The sequence below is a fragment of the Anabrus simplex genome, chromosome 1, assembly GCF_040414725.1.
Source record: "Anabrus simplex isolate iqAnaSimp1 chromosome 1, ASM4041472v1, whole genome shotgun sequence".
Lineage (NCBI taxonomy): Eukaryota > Metazoa > Arthropoda > Insecta > Orthoptera > Tettigoniidae > Anabrus > Anabrus simplex.
Window position 1 is genome coordinate 565,490,392 of NC_090265.1, and position 24,751 is coordinate 565,515,142.

Below are 24,751 nucleotides of genomic sequence, written 5' to 3' on the forward strand. Positions count from 1 at the left end.
CACGAATGTAGGAACATGTCTTGAGTATACCATTAATGGTGCGTACGTGTTCTTACGCACACTGAGTGTCTCTAAACTTTTTTTGAATGATTTAAACATCTCAAATTACTAATAATATTTCCAAAAGATTAATACATATAGTAAATATCAGTATTAAATGAGGTTTCATCTCGATTATTTGATGTCGACCTCTGTACACACAAAATGATATGTTTTAGATTTTAAATAAGAAGTGGTCTTAAAACAATACACCCCTAAGGGATTTTCACTGGTGTGTGTGTGTGGGGGGGGCGGGGAATGAGGCTTGATGATAAAAGAAATTCATTTCTCTGATATTGTTTGACTTATGTTTAAATTTCAAGTGATATCTAAGCAGTTAAATAAAAGAAAAACCATGGCACTACAGCCCTTGAAGGGCCTTGGCCTACCAAGCGACCGCTGCTCAGCCCAAAGGCCTGCAGATTACGAGGGGTCGTGTGGTCAGCACGACGAATCCTCTCGGCTGTTATTCTTGGCTTTCTAGACAGGGGCCGCTATCTCACCGTCAGATAGCTCCTCAATTCTAATCATGAAGGCTGAGTGGACCTCGAACCAGCCCTCAGGTCCAGGTAAAAATCCCTGACCTGGCCGGGAATCGAACCCGGGTAAGAGGCAGGCACGCTACCCCTACACCACGGGGCCGGCGTTAAATAAAAGAAGCTTTGAAAAATATAAAACCTCAGGGATTTAAATATTAATTCCTCCGAGACCGTTTAAATTCCAAATCGACGTATATAATCTAAATCCTAGGTGTGAAATAGGAAATATTTTAAAACATTCCATCCCTAAGGGGTTTAATGGGATTAGCTTCGGAAGTGATATAAACCATCCCTACAAAAGCTTTCGACGTAAAAGAGAAACATAGGTGTCAGGTATCATATACTACAAAATATTCGCCTAAGGGCTTTAAATGAGAATTGACTCTCAAAATCACAATATTCTTTCCTCCTAAACCTTTTCACGCACGAATTTCAAATTTTATATGAAGGATGGTTTTCTATGTCCTAGATGTTAAATACGAAATATTTCTAAAACATTTTACTCCTAAAATAAAACATGAATTCCTTGATTACTTTGCGATATACGAAGTCAATATTTCACAGGCTGGTCACTTCTATGTTCTAAATGCTAAATAAGGTATGGATTTTAAATATACCAATCGATTATACGGGGTTCAAGTGAGTGTTACATTAGAAAATATAGTGAATAATAATTCCTCTAAATCAGTTTGACGTACGTACTAAAGGTGTATTTTACTGGCTCAGTGGACAAAATTTAAAAATTTGAATGATGACTTTAATATTTAAACAGCAGCAAATCAGTGATACCTTGCTAGTCTAATAGAATATCATAATGGAATTTCAATGGCATTTGCTTCGTTATATTCTCTTCAAAAGAGAGAAACAGCAGTAAAGGCTGTGGCGTCAAATTATCAATCATACATTCCGCCTCCGTAGCGTAACGGTTAGTGTTATTAGCTGCCATCCTCGGGGGCCCGGGTTCGATTCCCGATACTGCCAGGAATTTAAGAATGGCAGGAGGGCTGGTATGTGATTAAAATGGTACATGCAGCTCACCTCCAACGGGGGTGTGCCTGAAAAGAGCTGCACAACCTCAGGATGAGGACACGAGTTTGTCCGGCTCCATGGCTAAATGGTTAGCGTGCTGCCCTTTGGTCACGAGGGTCCCGGGTTCGATTTCCGGCAGGGTCGGGAATTTTAACCTTAATTGGTTAATTTCGCTGGCACTGGGGCTGGGTGTATGTGTCGTCTTCATCATCATTTCATCCTGATCACGACGCGCAGGTCGCCTACGGGAGGCAAATCAAAAGACCTGCATCTGGCGAGCCGAACTTGTCCTCGGACACTCCCGGCACTGAAACCCATACGCCATTTCATTTCATCAAGCATACATTCATGTAACACTTTAAAATGAATGACTACTTAAGAGCGGTTAATTACAGGTTGAAACTGTACATCATGGAACTGTACTAAGGCTAAATTTATATAAATTGATACATTTCCGTTAACATTACACAGTTTTTTCCTGTGACATTACTGTATGCATGCTACGATTAGGTCTCATTTGTAGGTCACTTTACTTAGCCGAAATTTCATTCACATTCTGTCTACAATGCTCTGCAATATCTATAGTGAGCATATAATGAGAACTGATCTTGGTGGATGGAATGGTGGACTTGCTGTCAACAGTAGAAGGATTTCAGTGAAAACAACTGCACTCATCGTCCCAGATGAACAAGATGTGGAAGAACTCTTACACGAGCAAAAGGCATGAGTAATGAGATGGGATTGCAAAATAGCATGCAATAAACCATATAGATGGTTAATGATAGGGCAAATCTGTTAAAGAGAAAGTATGCGTTTCGGAAAATAGAGCCTGTAACAGGAGTATTATATCTTGTTTCAGTCATCTCTAGCAAGTGAAACTGAGATACTGTAAAACATAACAAGAATTTCTATAACTAAGAAGAACATGACATAATTATCCCATTTATGGAAGGATAACTCTATCACTAGAAATAAGAAAACGAGGGTAGTTCGATCTATAACATTCTCAGTATTCATTCATGGAGTGGAAACGTGACTCTTCATGCTGCAAATTTGAAGAGAATGTAGTGTCGGACAAAAAATGAGTCTTATATCTTGAACAGCATTCTTCACAAGTAATTCTACTCTGGAAGAACACAACATCAAAACCAGGCTGTCGATGAAACACAAGAAAAATAATTTTCCACTTCTCTGTCTATGTATTTTGAGGTAATAATAATAATAATAATAATAATAATAATAATAATAATAATAATAATAATAATAATAATAATAATAATAATAATAATAATAATCGTATGGCCTCAGCTACCGTGTGAAGACATTTCAATTTGACGCCATCTGGCTGTCTGCTCGTCAATTTCGACGTTCCGTTTTACTCTAGGCCCACTAGATGGCAGACCGAGTAAACTGAAACTCTCTTGGGCGTCTATGGCTGAGATTTAATGAATTTTGTCGGGTAAACACCAATTGTGTCACCAGAGATCTTTTACATGCCGACATCGTACGACACGGAGTGTCTAATGGACTTTTTTCCGCCCTTCAAAAATCCGACTACCTCTGCCAGGTTTGAACCCGCTATCTTGGGATCCGGAGGCCGACACTCTACCACTGATCCACAGAGGCAGCTGTATTTTGAGGTGAAGAGATCATACTTAAAGTTCATCATCACAGGAAATACCCCTGGCAAGTGAGAGCGTCAACGTGCTCTACACGCTTGTCGAGCGCCACAAAACAAGCAACAGGGTCATCCCTCGGGATGGTTTGTGTCCGGCTCAAACCGGAAACTATGGAGAAGTATACTCAACAATCTCCATAGACATCATAATCCACAGTATGGAGGAAATGATTAGCGAGAGATGTAGATGGTCGTTTTGCTCACAGATAGAAATGCTATGCTGACGACGTGGCCCTCGGCTCAAAAAACAAATACGACCTACATATATCACTTAACCTGCTTATAAACTGGGCGGACTGAAATAAAATCGAAATAAATCAGGAACAAAGAAACAGTTCAAATGGTGTTCAGAAAAGATCGAAAGAAGACATCATCTTGATAAAAGAGAGGACATTGAACATTGTGGCCCACTATCGGCAGCCCTGAAGATGGTTTTCCGTGGTTTCCCATTTTCACACCAGGCAAATGCTGGGGCTGTACCTTAATTAAGGCCACGGCCGCTTCCTTCCAACTCCTAGGCCTTTCCTATCCCATCGTCGCTATAAGACCTATCTGTGTCGGTGCGACGTAAAGCCCCTAGCAAAAAAAAAAAAAAAAAACATTGTGGACTCCTTCAGTTACTTGGGGGTAACGCTTTAACCGACAACAAAGTCGTTTAGAAGGTAATGTTCGATATCAAGGACGTCAAAATAATTCTCCCTTCCGCCTTAAAACTCATCGAAGCTAAAACCATTCCGACCCTATGTTACGGCATAGAAACCATTTGGCAAAATCTCAGTATAAAGGACTTCAAGGATGTGGAGAATACAAAGGCCTATTTCTTAAAGTTGTCTCTAGGACTGGATCCCATCAAGATTAGTATACGAAACTTTCCTGATGGTGGATGTACAAATAAGATTCTTGCTCCCTTTCACGACTAACTGGGAAAAAGTTGTTCAAGAAAGACAAGAAAAGAGGAAAAGAATTTGGCTGGAGTTTTACACCGCAATTGCAATGCTAGATCGATCATAGACAGGATCCAAACAAGACCTTCGTCATTTGACAACGGAATTAGCGGCGCATGGTTACCACCATTAAGTATGTGAAAAGAAAACATTCCTTGAACCTCAACAGGACTGCGTTTGTGATCTCTACAACTTGCGACAGATTACCAACAGTAAAAATCAGAACAAACTCAATCAGCTCCTATTGTAAGGTGTGATATTCTTTCTTTAAGCACACTTGTGGGCAATCATTAAATTAAATTCTTTTGTAGACTTTATTTTGCAGACCAGCTGTCATGAGGTGTGAACACGCATACACCGTGTCATTAGGCAACCATTCTGTTGACCTATCAAGTACGTATTAGAGCTAACCATTCCACCCCCACCAAATGCCGAGGTTACGGATAATGGAAGCCTTTACCTTCCACCCCTCCAAGAATCTTCATGGCCTGAATGGAAACGAATTTGCTTTCTGATCTACTGTGTTTAGTTAGAATAATGATTGGCCTCGTAAGACGTATACATTATCGATTTTCTCATCTGAACTTGTTTACACTTCCAGCGATAATTTCAAATGTTGGTGTAGTATCATGAGATACATTAACAAGACCATGAAAGATGTTAATGTCCACATGACGCATTTGTGTAAAAACAAACCGAATGTTGCATTTTTAGTCAATAAAATTCGCCGAGTGGCGAATGTTGACTTCTACTTCTCGTTAATCCTTAGGTCAACAATGTCCCTATGTGCCACACGAGTTAAGTAAGAGATAATCTCAAGTCTGGTATTAAAATGATGTTTGTGGTTCTGTAGGTGTTTTCTTGTGTCTTGAACGGAACATAAAGACACTTTGTCCAGTTAGGTTGTAAGAAGGAGACTCGGCGATGTGAGTGTATATTTTTTATGAAGTTTTCATAAAATCCTAAAAACTTGGCATCACCGTTGAGAAAACTGTCTCTCTGTATATTGATAGATTAGTAAAAGCAACTGAACTAGGTGGAGGGGATATGATATTTGGTTATACAAGTTATACAATATGGTGACTGTCTTCGTTGTAATGAAAACAAATATTATTTTTCAAATTCTTTTATTTTCTCAATAAATTAGTGGAAGGAAGGAAGGAAGGAAGGAAGGAAGGAAAATATCATTGTGGGAAAGAAATGGTAAAGACTTAGTAAGCGTAGTTGACGAGACCACCGTAGCTAACGTGAGCGACGGCGGGGGCGGCAGAGTAGGCGACGCCGAGGAGACCAGCGCGGGCAACAGCGGGAGCGGCCAGAGCGGGAGCGTAGGCACGGGCAGCCAGTGCGGGGGCGGCGTATCCGTAGGCGGGAGCGGCCAGAGCGGGAGCGTAGGCGCGGGCAGCCAGGGCGGGGGCGGCGTATCCGTAGGCGGGAGCGGCGTATCCGTAGGCGGGAGCGGCGTATCCGTAGGCGGGAGCGGCGACGGCACCGTAGGCGAGAGCGTCGTTGCTCACACGGACATCAGACTTGCTGACGCTGGAGTAAGGAGTGTTGATGGTCTTGGAGTAGGTGGAGACCTGTCCCAGGTTACCAGGAGTCCTCAGGATGTTGGACTGCTGGGAAGTGATGGCGGGGGTGGCCAGAGCGGGGGCGGCGTAGCCGTAGGCGGGAGCAGCGTATCCTCCCAGGTAGCCGGCGTTGGCGACAGCCAGAACGGCAGCGAGGACGAAAAGCTAAAAGAAAGGAATAAAATCAAAAAGATGTATTTCATTAAAACTTTAACGTTTTAAATGTCTTCAAATTGTAACTGATAATAGATCAACATTCCCTGAACTGGGATACATTACTAGTAAAGAATGCATACATTAGATTGCGTGTTATAGTGACATACTGTGAAAGCTAGTGAAAACCCGTTGTCATCAGGAATTTAATAATAACAACAACAACAGCAATAATAATAATAATAATAATAATAATAATAATAATAATAATAATAAAAGCTTAGCTGGCTGAGTTCTCAGCTTGCATTCGTGAGATAGTGGGTTCGAACACCACGACCGGTATTCCTAAAATGATTTTCTGTGATTTCCCATTTTCACACCAGACAAATGCTTGCTTCCCACTCCTATCTCTTGCCTAACCCATGGTCGCCATAAGATCCATCTGTGTCGGTGTAACGTAAAGCAAATTGTAAAAAGAAATTAAAAATTGGCTGGCCGTATCATTTTCGACATTCAATTCATTACTCCTAGATGAAAGTGGACACAGACCTCTATCTTGGTTACCTATTTCTGAGTTATAATTAGCTTTGCCGGGTAAACAACAAACGTGCAACGAGAGAGCATTCATATCATACGACATGGAGAATTGAATGGACTTTATCCTGTCCTTCAAAAATCCAACTAACTCTGTTGGGTTTGAACTCGCAATATTGAGATGATGGAAAGAGGGAGCCATCAGAAATATGACTTTAACGGAAATATCTTATAACTCTGTGGAATGTACGCTAAAATGCAGATCATTTACTTGTACTTTCCGGCATTTATCAAACACGAGAACGAAGAACAGAATGTTAGCAGGGTACTGATGTGCATAACTACGTTCCTTCCTTAAAGGAACTGTTTACAACGTGGAATCGTTCTTATCCTAGTACTTCTCGAACTAGAGATCTAGGAAAATTATCAACGAATTTCCTCTGACTCCCACGGAATATTTTTCGCTGTTATCTCCGCAAAAGTATATTTTGTCTACCAGTGATTATGCGAAACTAAAAAGCAGTAATGTATTTATTATGAGGGGAGATTCTTAGGTATCCATTAATAGTCTTGTAAGAAATTAAACTATCTAGATGGTGTATACAATGTGCAAAAATGGAAGAAGATATAAAGAATCAAGTATAAAAATAGAACTCCATGTTATAGGCCTACGACCTTTAATAATTTATCATAAGCAAACTGATTTAGAACTTTTCGAATCGCCGGAAGAAGGTAGAATGTTGACAGAAAACTGAGTCTTTGACGTACACAATCACGCTCAGAAATAGTTATATATATTTTCGCAATGAGATGAAATAATAATGCTTCTAAATTGTGCAAAGCGTTATAGGTACACTATTAGTAAACATTCCTTGTATGAACTTTAGACTCTCTCCCCTTTGCGTTTCCTTATTTCTAACTTCCGAATAACACCGGTTACGGGACACAGTTAGGCACACCCAAGTTCACAGGGGTGGCGGCCTAAAATGTCCTTACTCCCTTAAACTAATTAAGAATGACATTGTACTGACTACATTTTTTCACCTATAAACAGGCCATGAAGCCTCTTGTAAGAGTAGGAAGCAAAAGCTTCCTCCATTCCTAACGACGGCATTGACTCTTTCCAAGCGATATTCCAAATATCCAGATGAGCCTCGATAGACAAGAAGTGTTTTTTCCATATGTTTCATGCAAAATTTCACCTGCGTATGACGAATGGTTTCGGAGTACTGTGGTATCTTGGAACTCTGTTTCAAAGTATTAAGTTTATGTGCCTGAGGATAGAATTAATTCGTGTTCTCACACATTCGATGGAGGTGCAGTTCTTTTCAGGTACATCTCCAAACAGCGCTGTTACTCCACGCCCAAGATATGATACTGAAGGTGCAAGTTGACTTACCTACTCATCAGGTGTCTAATGCACTCAGCATAGGAAGTATTGTCCGTCTCTATGGCTAAGCGTCCAAGGGGCTCTAGGTTCGATTCCCGGCCGGTTCGGGAATTTTAACCTTGTTAACTCTTCTCGCTTGGGGACAGGGTGCGAGTGCCGTCTTCAACATTAGAGTTTATCTTACGTAGGTTTCATCCTCACAGATACGCAGGTTGTCTATAGGAATCAATTCAGAAGACCTGCTCCAGGCTTCTACGGAGGCCACACGCCATTAAAAAATATAGGAAGTAGTGAATCTGTTCTTTAAGCCTTGCCAGCGGTCTGTGATTTTACGTGTCCGGAGTCCCTTAAACTGACTATACATGTACTCAAACTTGCGGCTATCCCAAAGCAAAACAAATTCAAAGTTTAGGAAGTAGTACATCAGTTTCAGACCGTCAGAAATGCGGGAAGGTCGCTGACAAGCAAGACTCGGTCAAAGTGATATGGTATCACCAGATGAATGTTGACAGTGTTGAGATTCGCTACTGTGCTAAATAATTATTTCTTTACGGCCACGAGACATAGTGTCTTAAATTACTTTTACCCCTACTAACGGGGAACTGTTTACCATGGAAATGAACAGTGGCTAAGCACTATTCAGTTCTGGACAAATATTCCTTTTTATCATCATCATCATCATCATCATCATCATATAATACATTTCACCGATATTCTCTACATTTGTACGTAGTGTCTGGATCTGGATATCACGATGGTCTTAGTCATTTAATCACTCAGTGTCCGCACTTTTTACATTAATAACAAGAGTTGCATGCGAATTCTTCAGCGGGTAAGTGGCTACTACCTTATTTCCATACGTGTTCCTGAGGAACGTGAGCGAAGTTATTTTGTAATACCGGTCATGAATGATCCCAGAAATATTAAACATCGACTTCATTTTGTTCGTCTACTTGTTTAAGAATTGATCACACCAAATCTACTGGAGTGATTGAAAACTGATATTCAAATAGAAGGCATGTTGGAAGGAAAGCTATCCTGCAATTTATTACACTATTTCTAAGTGGAGGGGAGGTTTCTCAGTTGAGAATTCCTTCTCTGTGTAATGAAGAGTTATAAGTTATACAAATATTGAGAATGTAGAAGAGAATACCATATAGAGATAAGTGTCTGATAAGTCTGGTCCAATGACATTCGAGCTTGAACAAGTCGATCAACTGTCGTATGTACAGTAAAATATTCACAGAAAGGAGACGCTATAATTTTTTCATGTGTGGTCACTTCCTATTTATAACTTGCATTCTATACGACCCGGTTCATTTTCATTATAAAGGCAGGTTCTGATGTCATAATAATCCGGTTACCACAGTATTCTACGTTAGGCATATTAGCTTGCCACTTGCTTGATCCAGTTTCCAACCCCTGTTCTTCTATGGAAAATGTGAATACTTGTATGAGAGAACTGGGAGCTCAAATCCTTTCGAGGTCGAGTTAGAAGATAAGTGTGTTCTATATAGAAGTAAATTTTTCTATGATTACTTCCAGTGACGTCGCGTGCTTGTAATCTCTGAGTGTACACACTGAGCAGTTAGTAGACAAGAAAAGACCGTATGTATTAGTTGCTCCTCATTCGGTTAATACGTTAACAGGAGCCCAGTTAGTTTATATCGTGTTGTAAGAAGTATTATAGAATAAACATGCATGAATAAAAATATTAATTTAACACCCAAAATTTACAAACCGGTAATATTGCTGTAAAACAAATCTTCTCCTCCACTTCAAGGAATATATCCTATCGAAGGGCTGCCAACATTATTTTAGGAATTTTAGTTAATTGTTATTTTCAACTACATAAGGTGAAAGTATAAATCTATTTCGTAAGCAAGTAGTCAGCTAAAAGCCTCTTCGGTTCATTATGCAATATTATGCTACACCTGCGACTGACAAGAACAGCGCCATGCTACTCTCCGTAGTAGCAGGCCTGTGCCTTACCCACTGTGACGGACTACACGGTACATGCTGTCATCTTAGGGATTTGAGAAGACATTTGGGAGAAGGCACTGGAAGCGGGCCAGTGGATCGTGATCACACACGAGTTGTGCTCATATTCACCATACCGACAGCGTTAGCCCTCAAGCTCCAGCTATGCATTACGCCCAACTGTATGGTTCACAACGGGGTTGTGATCAGCTGTCGTGTTGCGTGATTCAAATGAAAACGGAAAGTAAATCGGCACTTACAGATTCGTAAATACGTTCTCAACGTACAAAATTCTCATTCTCATCATACATGATCGTATACATTTCAATCATTTGGGATTACCAGGGTGCTCTCGTGCTCGTGTGATCCTTAAGACGAGACGCTCCTGATTAATTCCCTTTAACGTCTTGTAGATGAAAATCGTTCTCTCTCAAACAGGCCACATGACTTAGATGAGATAGATCCGAGACATTACACGCTGTCTTTCCGCTATCATGACCACTGTTGGAATTATGATCAGTGATATTTTTGAATTTATCGTTTACGTCCTTGTAGTGGGTGCTCCATGTTGAAACTGATCGGCTCCGTTCATGTAACTGCAAGTTTTCATACGGGGATTAGTGGGTTGAAACCCCACCATCGAATCTATGAAGATGTGGTTTTCAATTTCCAAGCAAAGCAAATACCAGGATATACTTTAATTACGATCCCGGCTACTACCTTCTCAGATCTAGCCCTTACCTATCCCATCATCGCTGAATTCCATTGCAAGTTAATGCAACGTTCAATCAGTAGTACAAAAATATATAGGCTACCTCTCCTAGCGTATGATCTCTATGTCCTTTGAGTGATGGAAAACTAAAGAAAGCCGCTAATCCGGGACATTTCGAAAAGAAAACTACTCTCATTAAATAGAACATTTTTATTAACTTGTCCATCATACTGATGATCTGAATACTGATCACGAATACTGCGAGAAGTTATTCTTATGCTCTTCTGAAATATGTTGCTATTACGAATAAAAATTACGCTATCTTCTGTACTGTACCTTGAATGCCATTGTGAAGGAGTTGGTTTGATGTTGACTGCTAAGTGAAGTCTGTACGTGGTTTGAACAGTAGCCAAAGCTTATATACCGGAGTATCGGGTGAGTTTCAACTCCTAACCAGGTTTAACTTGAGCCACGCCAACACCCAACTAGTTCAATGTCATGTGCAATTAGTTGTGTGACAATATCAAAACATGTTTTCTCGTATTTTCTTAATAATTTCCTTGTCTCCATCAAAACCTGTCTAGAAACTAATATTCTGCATCACACACATTTTAAAATTGTAAAAGACTTTCTATTGTAGAGGGCCATGTTTCATAATTGTACGACGAAGAGAGAAAGAAACTAGGATATTGGCTGTCAAGTATTCTTCTTCTTCTTCTTCTTCTTCTTCTTCTTGATTTGCTCCAGTTAAACGGAGTCACCTTTCTTAATCATGCGGTACTAACGTTTCCTGTCCAGTGCTGTTTCTTTTTCCAGTCCAAAATTATGATATATTTCTGGATAGTTGTCAGCCCGGTAGCGAGATATCTACCCCGTATTCTTTTGCTAGTGGAAACAAAGAGGACATTCTTGATCATACAATTACTTTCATTATCGAAATGCTCGTTAGTCTGCTATTTCATAGCAGTGAAGCAGGTATGACTCTTTGCTATAGCCAGAGCCTTGTCAGAAGGAATGCGAGCGAAGAGACATATGGTAGAACAATATCTTGCGTTTTGCGAAAATAGACTATTTGACGTTACAAAAATCAAGTGTCACCTAAAGATTCCTTAAAAATTATTATACCGGGTGAGTTGGCCGTGCGGTTAGGGGCGCGCAGCTGTGAGGTTGAATCCAGGATAGAGTAGGTTCGAATCCCACTGCAGCCCTGAAGATGGTTTCCAGTGGTTTCCCATTTTCACACCAGGCAAATGCTGGGGCTGTACCTTAATTAAGGGGTTCGATTCGAACCCACTACCTCCCGAATGCAAGCTGATAGCTACGTGACCCAAGCCGCACAGCCACTTGCTCTGGTTAGAGTAATTTGTTTTACTACATACGGTACTGTGTTGTGGTGGTGGTGTTGATTATTGAGAAGAACTATTCAAGAGGACTATATGGGGCGAGTATCCGTTTATAGGAAGAGGAGTTAGAGATTTGACAAGGGAGCTGTTCGATAAATTTCCAATTCCTTTGAAATTAATTAAGAAAATAATAGGTAAACAAATTATAGAGAATTTGTTACTTAGATGACAGCCCTAAATGCGTACACGATGTAGATAAAAATAAATAGTATTAAATGCACCAGCAGCTCGCAAACTTACCTCGGATCGCCAAGATACCAACAGAATTACCTTTGCCTCTCAACAGTTTACATTTTCCAGTTAAACCTTCCTCAACCACGACAATTAATAAAGCCCAGAGGCAAATGTTCTAACGCCTGGGTTTAGATTTAAGGCAGGACTTTTTATGCATCCTGTCCAACTATATATTGGCTAATCAAGACACAATAGTTTAGATATTCGATATATTTTAATAAATTTAAGTAATGTAAGTAAAATGTAGTGTAGGTCATACAGTTCATTAATAATAATAATAATAATAATAATAATAATAATAATAATAATAATAATAATAATAATAATAATAATAATAATACCCCATGTTGTTGGGGTGACAAAAGAATTCCCCCACGGTATCCCCTGCCTGTCATAAGATGCGACTGAAAGGGGCGACAGGGGCTCTCAACTTGTGATCGTGGGTTGGCAAACACGGGGCCTTTAGCTAAGTCCTGGCTTTGCTTCCACTTAATTGTGCCAGGTTCCTCACTTTCATCTATCCTGTCTGACCTCCCATGCTCAAATCTTGTTCTTTTCCGACCCTGACGGTATTAGAGAACTCAAGGCCTAGGGAGTCTTTCATTTTCACGCCCTTCGTGGCCCTTGCTTTTCTTCGTCCGTTACTTCAGTTTTCGAAGTGACGGATCCCTTCTTTCATTTTTTTTTCTCTCTCTACGCCCTGTGGGTAGGGGACGCAGACGAAGAATACACTCACGGTACCCCCGGCCCGTCGTAAGAGGCGACTGAAAGGGGCGATCAAGGGATGATTGTATTAGAACCATGAGCATGGGTCGCTTTTACTTGCGACTACGTAGTACCATTATGTTACGTACGCAATAGGTTTGTGATTAGTGGCAGCAAAGAGCGGTTCACTGTGGGTTTGCAGTACCGGTGACCAGTACCACTATATGGGGAACACCACGTGTTTACGTTGCCTGTGGTTAGTACCATTATGTGAGAAACACCACGGGTCTGGGCGTTGCCTGTGATTAGTACCACTATACGAATGACACAGTGGTGCATCTGCGTTGCCTGTGATTAGTACCCGCTATGTGAGGAACACCACGGGGTAGTACGAGTCCCTGTGATTAGTACACCTATGTGAGGAACACCATAGTTTGCGATGCCTAATGAGTGGCGCCATTATGTGAGAAACACCATAGGTCTGCGTTACCTGTGTGACGTACAATACTTGTGAGTAGTACCATCATGTCTGGAACACCGTGAGTCTGCGCTACTTTTGATTAGTACCGCAACATGACATATAGCATGGTTCTACTTTACTAGCTATAAGTACCAATATGAGGGGCCGATGAAATGGATTTTGGATCCCTTTAGTCAAGAAGTTTCATCGATTCAGGGTTGTGCTTTAGAAGCAGTCCCTTGGTCAGTAATACTATTGATTTAAGATAGTTTGTGTTAATGTGGGGCATTGCGGGTCGGATCCACTGATAGTTTTAAATTCATAGTCATCCATTTATTCTTTATCATCACGTTTTGAATTCTGGTCAGCGGATGATTTTCGACTTTTAAATTGTCATTACATTTCGTCTCATTTCGTACCATTAGGGGCCGATGGCCTGGATGTTAGGCCCCTTTAAACAACAAGCATCATCATCATCATCATCGATAACATTAATAATAATAATAATAAATAATAATAATAATAATAATAATAATAATAATAATAATAATAATAATAAATATATTCGGGAGATAGTAGGTTCGAACCCCACTGTCGGCAGCCCTGAAAATGGTTTTCCGTGGTTTCCCATTTTCACACCAGGCAAATGCTGGGGCTGTACCTTAATTAAGGCCACGGCCGCTTCCTTCCCATTCCTAGCCCTTTCCTATCCCATCGTCGCCATAAGACCTATCTGTGTCGGTGCAACGTAAAGCAACTGGCAAAATAATAATAATAATAATAATAATAATAATAATAATAATAATAATAATAATAATAATAATAATAATAAAATAAATAAAGCTACTGGATTTACATATCACTAAGTGCACTTTTACGGTTGTCCGACTCGTTTCTGAATGGTCAGCGTACTGGTCTTCGGTTCAGAGGGTCCCGAGTTCGATTCCCGGCCGGGTCGGGGATTTTAACCTTAATTGGTTAATTCCAATGGCCCGGGGGCTGGGTGTTTGTGCTGTCCCCAACATCCCTGCAACTCACACACCACACACAACACTATCCTCCACCACAATAACACGCAGTTACCTACAAATGGCAGATGCCGCCCACCCTCATCGGAGGGTCTGTCTTACAAAGGCTGTACTCGGCTAGAAATAGCCACGCGAAATTTTGCTGCAATTTTGTCACATACGAGTTCCTTCACGTGCCAGTAATTCCACTTACACGACGTTATAACATGCTAAGCTCTTTCAAATCGACCTGACAGAGGTGGGATCGCATTCGTCAACTTCGACTCAGATGGCCAGACATCATTTGAGTTACTCAGCGCGGTGGTATACAGAAGCATTGTGACTTCAATGTAACTACCGAAATTTTCTCTCCATTCTGCATGTTCTACCATTTCTCAAAAACTGCTGTACACATTTTGATAAAATGTCCAGTGTTCACTTTCATTAATTCTACGAAATGGCACGAAAACAAATTCCAAGTGTGCGAAGCCGCTTCTAATAACTAATCTACATAACATACTGTATACTGCATATATAAGGCCGATTTTTTCAATCAACGCCCACGCAAAACCACTCGACATTTAAAAAAAATGGGAATGCATTTCTATTACAGTGTAGGTGCTCACTGTGGAAGGGTTTCGGAAAATTCCTCCCCTAAGGGGATGAAAAGGATAAAACCCTGATAACCAAAATATTCATTCCTCCGAAACTATTCACCGGACAAAGATGAAATTTCTCTCAGTGGTTGCTCCTTTTGTACTAGATATCAAATAAGATAATATTAGAAAACATTTAAGTCCTAAAGTGCTAAATGACCGGGCGAGTTGGCCGTGCTCGTAGAGGCACGCGGCTGCGAGCTTGCATCCGGGAGATAGTAGGTTCGAATCCCACTGTCGGGAGCCCTGAAAATGGTTTTCCGTGGTTTCCCATTTTCACACCAGGCAAATGCTGGGGCTGTACCTTAATTAAGGCCACGGCCACTCCTAGGTCTATCCTATCCCATCGACGCCATAAGACCTATCTGTGTCGGCGCGACGTAAAGCCCCTAGCAAAAAAAGTTCTAAATGGGGGTTATTACCCGAACACAAAAATATAATTTCTCTGAAACCGTCTGACATACGAGGTTAAAATTTCACATGATGCTTCCTCCTATGTGAGATTTTCTTGATTCTTGTAAAGACTGTAGGTAACCCGCCTGTCTCTGCACTTTATTGCAATTACCCTCATGATATAAAATAGCATTTCGTTACACTCAGCGTAAATACTGTGCATAGATCGGAAAAACTATTTTAGAAGAAAGAGTAAACATGACTTCTATGTTTTCTATTTTTATTTCTGGTAACAAAGTGATATCTATCACGATTTGGTGAAAGTGGAGAAATAAATCAACAGCTTGTAACAATGGTTGAATATACACCAGGATAGGCCTTGATCTTTTCGTCTTCACCAATAAATATATATTATTTATGTTAGTGAACAAATATGTATCTTGGGTGTTATTTATTTTGTGTAAAAAATACATTCATAAGTAGTTATGAGTTATTTCCTCGCTTGTTTAGAAACAGGGACATACCATTAATATCGAAAAAGTTATGAAATATTTCCTATTGATGAATGATACTTAGTTGTCCTTTCAGGACGATGAATTGAAAATTAAAATCCACAGCCTGTTTCTAGTCATTCGACCGGATCAGGAATGGAATGAATGAAGCCCCCATCTAGTGGCGAGGATACGAATTGTGCCGGCTGCCGATGCCTGTCGCGCTCTTCTGGGGCAATGATTAATGAATGACAGATGAAATTGTATTGGAGAGTGGCACTGGAATGAAAGATGACGGGGAAAACCGGAGTACCCGGAGAAAAATCTGTTTCCTGTCTATCACTCGGCGGCTCCGGGTTCGATTCACGGCCTGGTCAGGGGTTTTTAATTGTAAATGATTAATATCCCTGGCCTGGGTGTTTGTGTCGTCCTTAACGTTCCTTACCTCGCATTCAACACTTTACGCTTCAGCAATTACACTTACACGCAGGTTCCTCCCATATGTTGAAAGTAGTGGCAAAAGTTCTGCAGATATCGACGCCACGAACAAATTTCATTTTATAAAAAATAAAAAAAGTAGTTTTATATAAATATTTTCTTGTTGGTTTTCTCAAATAGTAAGTAATAGAAACTCGTGGGCAAAATATGAGAGCCATATGATGGTTGCTAATGTAAAGTTCATATGATACTCACGGCTAATATACGAGGGCTGTAAATAAAGTTGTGGCAACGTTGTCCAGACACTCTCAGGAGATCGGGCATGCGCAAATAGAATATGGAAGCGGTCAGGTGGCGCTGTTGTCAATGTGCAGTGTGCATATCAGGGGCATCCGTTCGGGAGTGTTGTTACTGAGTGGCGTTGAAGTGAAGAGTGTTGAACTCACCACTCTAGAGCCTTTTTTCAAAAGATGATCAGCGTTCAGATATAGCTCGCGGGAATAGTGCGAGAGAGAAGAGCGTGGCGTATCAAGGGAAGAGGGAGGGGTGGGGACCTGACCCATCGCAAGGAAGTTAGGCTTAAGCATGTGAAGGAAAAGGAGTGGGAAAGAAGTGCGCTGACAATGGATCAGAGTAGGCGTGACGTACACACCGTAAGAGTGTGGCAGGCCGCGTGTTGGGTCTGGTTTCCGCCACAGGTGGCTTGCCATGCAAGATAGGGAAGGAACACATTGTCAACAAGTGTCGGTGAGATAAGGTATCCGTTTTCACGTGGCGAGGCCGGAGGCAGCATCAGCGGGTTGGTGGGCTTGTGTTCCATACCGGGGCTGACGCAGCGACCAGTCTACTAATTTTTTTAGGTGGTGGGTAGGAGTAGGTGATTACGGTAGTTTGTAGTGCGGTGGCATCCTGCATGTGGGCTGGCTATCCGCGCACGTGTGGGATAATTCTGAATAGATGTGGAGGTAGTAATTTAGTTAAGTAGTTTTAAGAGAGATGTAGTGGCTACTTTCTTGTTTCGTACTGTCTTTATTACCTGTAAGCCGATGGTGTATACTAGTGTGAACAATAAAGATATGTATGTATGTATATATGTATATATGTATGTATGATCAGCGTTCATGAATTAAAATCGAGTTTGCAGTGGTAAAAATGCATCAGAAGCGAAGCCGTATAGGACGGTTGCACGATGGGCTAAGACGTTTCGTGCGTGTCGGAATGAGACTGAAACGGATGTATCGGGAGGTCTTAAAACACCCTCCGTACTCACCAGGCATGGGTCCTTGTGACTTCGACCTGTTTCCGAAGTTGAAGAAACCCCTCCGAGGCCGCCGATTTCCTGATGTGGCATCTGTATTTCGCGCAGTAGGGCGCTCCTTCGCTGTCGCCAACAAAGAACGCCTTGCCAATTGTCTCCAAACTTTGCGGATGACCACACTGAAGAAATGTAATGCAGTTGCACTTGTTGGTTCATTAAATATTGGATTGCGTTCTATCCATTTTGGCACTACTTTATTTCATAACCAGCAAATGTACCCGTGCTTCGCTACGGTATTCTACATTGTATTCGAATATCGAAGTAAATAGTGTACATGCAGTAAATAAGATTGTTTTAAAATTGCATGTCTCTTAGCGTTATCCGAGAAACAGCATGGGGAGGTCCCCATACGCTGTTTCCAATGTAAAGTGTTTGTTACGGATTTGTGATATAACGGCAGGTTCACTTGCCTACTGCCATTCACAATCGAGTTGGGAAGTTTACATTATAATTGCGGGCCCCATTTCCTACTGCGCGGTCCCAATCGATTTGGGGAGTTTTCGTTACAATGGCAACCCCCCTTTCCTACTTCCAGACAGATAAAATTTGAGAAGTTTCTATTATAATGGCAGGCAACTACCCTACTATCAGTCGAAATTGAGTTGTGCAGTTATCATTATAATGTCAGGCCCCTTTTCCTCCTGCCAGCCAGCTTACTGCCAGTCACACCAAGTTGGAGAGTTTCCATTAAAATAGCAGGCCACTATGCCTGATGCCAGTCACATTTTAGATGAGGACATTTGTTTATAATTGCGGGCACCCTTGATTCCTGCCAAACACAATCGGGTAGGGGAGTTTTAAACAAAACTGCATGCTCCCTTGCCTTCTGCAAGTCAAATCGAGAAGTGAACTATTAATTACAATGGTAGGCCTCCCTTACTAATGCCAGTTACACAGGAGTTGGAGAAGGACCCCATTCCCACAGCCAGTCAAAGTCGGTGTGGGGAGTACTGATTACAACAGCAAACGCACCCTTTCTCGATCGCTACAAATCGACATCAGTGATTATATATAGATCGACGTACGAAATTAAATGCGTGTTTACAATATTGCAGACCTTCATTTGCAGATTATCTGCTGCTAAACGTACGTCATATCGACAAAGGATTGTGCCATAAGACGCCGGATTTAGTGGCCTAAATAGCTGGTCCTATGATATCTCATCTATTCTTGGGTCAGATGGAGTTAGAAACGTTGAACAGGGTAAAAGTTTTGTAAGATAATCTCACATTGCATTACTTTTCGGATAATTATGTGACAGCTACATACATAGCATTTGGCTCATATATGGCTACTGGGTGGGGCAATTTTCGTGAAGAGTTTGATGATTCTATATTCCCTATAAGTGATTGAAAGTATGAATTATTCATATGAAAAGTCCAAATTTACTTAACATCGATAAATTGAGAAATATCAAACGTAAAAGGAATTCAGATACGACAAAAAGTCATAAGACCAAGGTTGTAGATCATTCCAAATTGAACGGAGATTGTGCAATCCGTTATGTGATAGGACTTTCCGAAGGTCTGCACCATCGTTAAAATTACCTCCATATTTCGATATTATTCGGGGATAAAACGTGAAAAATTTAAAGATCTTGTAAGTTTTCCGTCCGTTACAGGCTAAAACGTATAATTTTGTCAAATTTCAATATTCTTTTTCGTCTGGCAGATTATGCCGCCATATGGATTTTGGGCGAGGAGGGTAAAAATTAGGACTTTCAGAAAACTAAACCAAAAGTATGCAGATGGTCATTATTACCCCTTAAACGGGTAGCTGTGCGAAAATTTTGCCAAAATAGTCAATGTAGAGGCACACAGTCGTTACGATTTTATTTATATAGATAAAGAATCTGCTCCACGTACAACACCTTTTGGGCTATGTCAGCCGGACTTTACCTGCAAAACTGTCCGTTCATGATATCTCCCTTATTAATCCTCCTGACGAAAAAATGCACATGAAGAAAACGTTTTAGAGATGGAATTCCATCACGTTTTGTCGATTTCCAGTCAGGTTTGTTTTGTACTGTATATATTGTGGAAGAGTAAAATCACCATTTCGGTTCCCTATAAACCACCAGTCCATTCCGGGAACATGAAATGTTATTGACCTTTAAAACCTACCTTTGGACAGGTGGATGCTAAATATAAAGTTTGGTTCGAATATCTTCAGTAATTTTCAAGTTGTAAGAAATACGCTTTACACGCACCCGCTCTTGAGTTAAGTCCGATGGGACATGTACCGAAAAACGGTCCGTTAATGATATCTCCGTTATTAATCCTCGTATCGAAATGATGCACATGAGAAAAAAGGTTTAGAAATTAATTTACAATAAGGCAGGTAGATTTCCATTAAGTTTAGTTGTGTATATTTTGTAGGAGTGCAAATCACGGTCTCGGTTTCGTATTGCACCCGTCCACCTCCCGAGTCCCAGACTAGCATTTATCTCAGGGGTGTCGGTTCATTATTTAAGTCATCAAATATAACTATAGCGGCATAAATGAACACGGGAATGAACGGAGCAATTTAAAATTAAAATGGGGAAGGCTCGATTGTAAACTTGAATTTAAGGACTCCATGATAGGACTAGGAAGTGACTGTTAACTTTCAAAAGGGCATCATCTAACTACAATAAAAAGATTATGAGAATGGTTTACTTTGAAATAATTGCCAGAAAGAGCAGTTTATTACGCCATCCGACGTACGAAACTTTGATACATTTGGCAACGATATTTAAATTTTCCACACATGTTACATAAACAAATCACTTGCTATACCGCAAGTGGTATCAATATCGTGCTGGGTTGCTTCTGAAATAAAATGAAATTTTGAGGTATAATTTACGGATCGATTCCATTTGAATCGAACCGTTGTTCAAGGATATAGCTTCCTTCTATCGGGAGCCCGAGCATAACCCATGTTACGGTCGGCTTCTCGATTTAGCTAAGATGATGTACTCCGGCTATATACATTTTTCCGAGACCGGTACTCGGACTGGGTAATGTTTCTCGTGAATTACGAAAAATGGATTACATGGACAGTTCCTATCTTACGATGTCCAGCTGATGCCATACCACTGAATTAGCATTTATATTTTATTTACACATGATCTGAGATATTACAAAGTAGCCTCAGTAGACTACTGCCACAGATGAGATAACGAGAAGCGGTTGGAAATACCGTGGCAATGACCTCCCCTCGCATCGCGGGCGAAGTAAACAAACACACCAAGTATTACTGTAACTCGTCCCGTGCGGAAATCGTACTATAACGAGGTAACAAATGATTAATATTTATCATTCATATTATTCAAACATAAGAATCGAGGGATGTTGTCACCAATTAATTAATTAACTATCGTCAGAAATATTCATTTCATTATCATCCTTGAAATCATTATTATTATTATTATTATTATTATTATTATTATTATTATTATTATTATTATTATACTCAACGGTTCCTGGCACTACCATGTTTGATTAATATCGTCATTATTATGCGGGATGCAAACACAAATGGTTATTACTGTTATTATTATTATTATATCCCTCTTGTGGTTATTATTATTATTATTAAATAGGTGACTCCAGATTTTATTATTATTATTCACGTCACTCAAGAGGTTATTATTATTAATGAACCGGTCACTTCCGCCAAATATATTAAGATATCGGTCGCAATTACAATTATTTCACTGATCAACCAACGGCATCATTACTGTTATTATTATGACAATTATTATTAAGCTGACCGCGATGATTTAACATCGTCCTTACATTGTTATTATTATTATCGGTTGCATATTATCATTTAGATTCCCGTTTAACATCTTTATCAACGCTCAATTAATTAAAGGCGGTCCAATCCTTTATCTGCAATATTTATTATTATTATTATCACGACAGCATGATTGTCATCGCTCGTCATTACAATGATTACAATATACGATCATTTATGTGGACTCTGAACTTTCATTATCCTTAGATCCGTAGTATCTCAACGAATAGCTGCGCAGTCTATTTATTTCGTACATGCTGTCACGGGTTCGAATTCTACCCGCTACGTAACTCAGTATTTCTCTGTGACACTGCCCGTACATTTTACATTCATTTCAATATCCTAAGTGTCTCTCGTACGGAATTTATTTCCTTTTCTATCTCAATATTCCTTGATTCATTTATTTCTCACAGAATTATCAACTGACTTATTTATTCCACTTCTGACATCGTACGACCTTTTATTATCTGACTGCAGATTCTTTAACATTTTTCTATCTCATTTTGATCTACGCCTTAGTTCGTTCTCCACAAATAATCGTAACATCTTGAAATTATATTTACCAAAATTTGACAATCATGGTTTCGTAATATTAGTCCTACGTGTTCCGGCTAATGAATTGCAAATTTAAGACACGACATTTATACGTAAAAATATATTGGACCGTAATTTAAACCACACGTTCATTAACATGTACGGATTATTAGCACCGATCTACATTTCAATATTATTAATTTATCAAGTTAAATTACCACACACGTTAATTCCGAATTAAAAACGATATCCCGTCATTAAAATGATTTCCGAAAACACAACACCTGATCACTTAAATTTACTATTACGCACGGCTCACTAAAAATTCCGATATCACATGAATTATTATTATATCCAAATTAAATTTTTTTAAAAAATTTCTTCTAAAAAAAGTAGTTTTATTTTTATTTTTATTATTAATTTAAAAAAATAATTTTCGCCTGTTACACGGTAGTCCACTCTTAATATGTTTAACGCATAACCCCTTTTACAGTTTCGATTCATTCTGGCACTAACCAATCCAGATATGATTTACTTGGAATATTTTTATTATAATCGCTTCTCACAAATTTGAACAACTTCACTTTGAAAATATGAACATACTAATCACAACAAAACACAACTGGTATGGCGAAGCTGGATTTTCCTTCAGTGTCATTACATAGCTCGTTAAAATGACAAAACAGAAAAGCACATATCGGGTCTATTTAACTATCATAACCAAAATCAAATATAAAGAAAATTATTGACTACAAAGAAATATGAATGCATGCATGACTTAACGTACTACACTATATATACAAATTTACATCTCCAACAAACTGAATACATAAAAGACCCGATTATTTACATTGCTATTATTTACTACTGTCCGTGCTACAAATTTAGGATGGGGTCGTTAAGCGACTCATCTTGTTACAGAAGGTAACCAAGTATAATCAAATTATTCCCATTTTTCCCAATCACGATAACATTTCCCAAATATATTTTACATTATGTACTCATCTTAGTTTCTCGGTATTCCATTACAGCTTTGCAGATGAGAGGCTCCTTTCGGCCCCTCTCTGCATTTTACTCCTCCATTCTTGATGGCGTAGTTCCACAAAAGATTTCCTGGCACATTACCATTTTACACTAATACCTTAATTATCACCAAAACTTCACCATTGATAACGTTAACACTGAACACTTTAACTTTTATACAACAAATTAATATCCTAGACCCAAAAATTTAATATTTACACTATTTTAATCTTCGTCCAATTACCGCACAATGGACCTGGACACGTACGACGAGGTGTCAAATTTTACGCCCGTCGCGATTTATGACGTCCGACGCGATACGCCCGTTTCATACGGCACTCTTGAAGTGTTCATGATATCGGTTCGATATTGCAAAGTACAGGCTACTATTCCCTTAAAGTACTGTTCGTCACACAGTCTGTTATGTACGTACTTATTGTGGTACAATTTATATTACTCTCTTGCAGTGCAATTAATTTACTTCACTGATATTTATAACTGACAAACACTGTCCTACGTTAACTATTTCCAGTTCATGTTGCTTGAGCGCGATCACATTTTACAAACACTGGCGGATGCTCGCACCATTAAATGTTGAGTTACTGTATGCCCGTAAAATTCGAAGTTAGCTACGACCGACGGTTCACCTCCAGAGATTCATTTCAAGTGTGTTGGCGAGGATCCCTTGTCCCGTATATATGGATGAAGCTTTCTCCCGCGGATTCATTGACGTCATACCCCTGAGGGAGGGGGTAGATTTTTAATATCGGTACTTGCACTCCGAACTGGACGTTAACATTTACATCAAATTAATCCACTCCGCTAGCATATCTGCTGGATTAAATATGAACTCCTGGTGATCACAGATTTAGGAGATACGGGTGGATTTAGCTCCTCACATTTCGCGCCTTCGGAAGCGTCCCTCACAACGTGGTCTTCGTCCAGCCAATGACATTCAAGCTGTCTGGTTTCCAAGAAATCCAGCCTCCAATTTATTTAATTTGCCAATAATTATTGATTATTTTTCCATGCGTGACATCTAATAAATTCATTACATCGATCCGTGTACTCACAATAATTTATTAGTAATTACTTTTGATGTTACGAGAATATCTCATCCATCATTCCTTAAGATGGTATCCCTGAGTCTTACATCAAATTTTTACGATTGGCCGGCAAGCGGTCACGTGATATAAATCTCCACCTGCCCGAACCTAGGCTAGCGAATGTCCTCGCAGCCGCTGTAGCTTTCCATGACGTCACGGAATTTCCGTCCTGACAAAAATATCCCAGTGCATTACTCATGTAGCGAGCTTCCTTTGTATCACCTATCTCCTTTCTCTTTCTGACCAAGACTTATTTGTAGACTTGTATTTCCTTGTTCGCTAACTAATGAGCTCCCCTGCTGTGAAGTAACTAAATGTTGGTGTGTCGAGCTAATCCGTCAGGCTCCAGCCTGTCGTCCTTCCTTCGCTCCTATTTCGACATTACATATATGAAATGTTTTCAACTACACTTCTGTATTTCAATAAATGTACCATATATTATTTTATCAATCAAATCATGATTGACTTTGGGCCTAAGTCACTCGGGTTCAGTATAAACCCCCAGTCAGTTCAGGGGTTTAGAAACAATATTTGCCGTAAAACCTACCCAAGGATAGGTGGATTCTAAATATGAAGTTTGGTGGAAATATATCCAGTAGATTCTAGCACTCGCGTACAATCGGAGTAATTAAGG

The 24,751-nt window shown here is 39.9% G+C and overlaps 2 protein-coding genes across 3 annotated transcripts in view; one reads left to right on the forward strand and one right to left on the reverse strand.

Annotated features, from left to right (window-relative positions):
- LOC136870029 (cuticle protein 67) overlaps window positions 1–24,751 on the forward strand; it is a 93,244-nt gene that overhangs the window by 22,732 nt on the left and 45,761 nt on the right. The window lies entirely within an intron of this gene.
- Window positions 5,441–10,917, reverse strand: LOC136869997 (cuticle protein 76-like). Its single transcript, XM_067144890.2, has 2 exons — window positions 10,906–10,917; window positions 5,441–5,965 (listed from the first exon to the last, which is right to left on the reverse strand). The coding sequence occupies exons 1-2, from the start codon at window positions 10,915–10,917 to the stop codon at window positions 5,441–5,443; spliced, it is 537 nt and encodes a 178-aa protein (XP_067000991.2).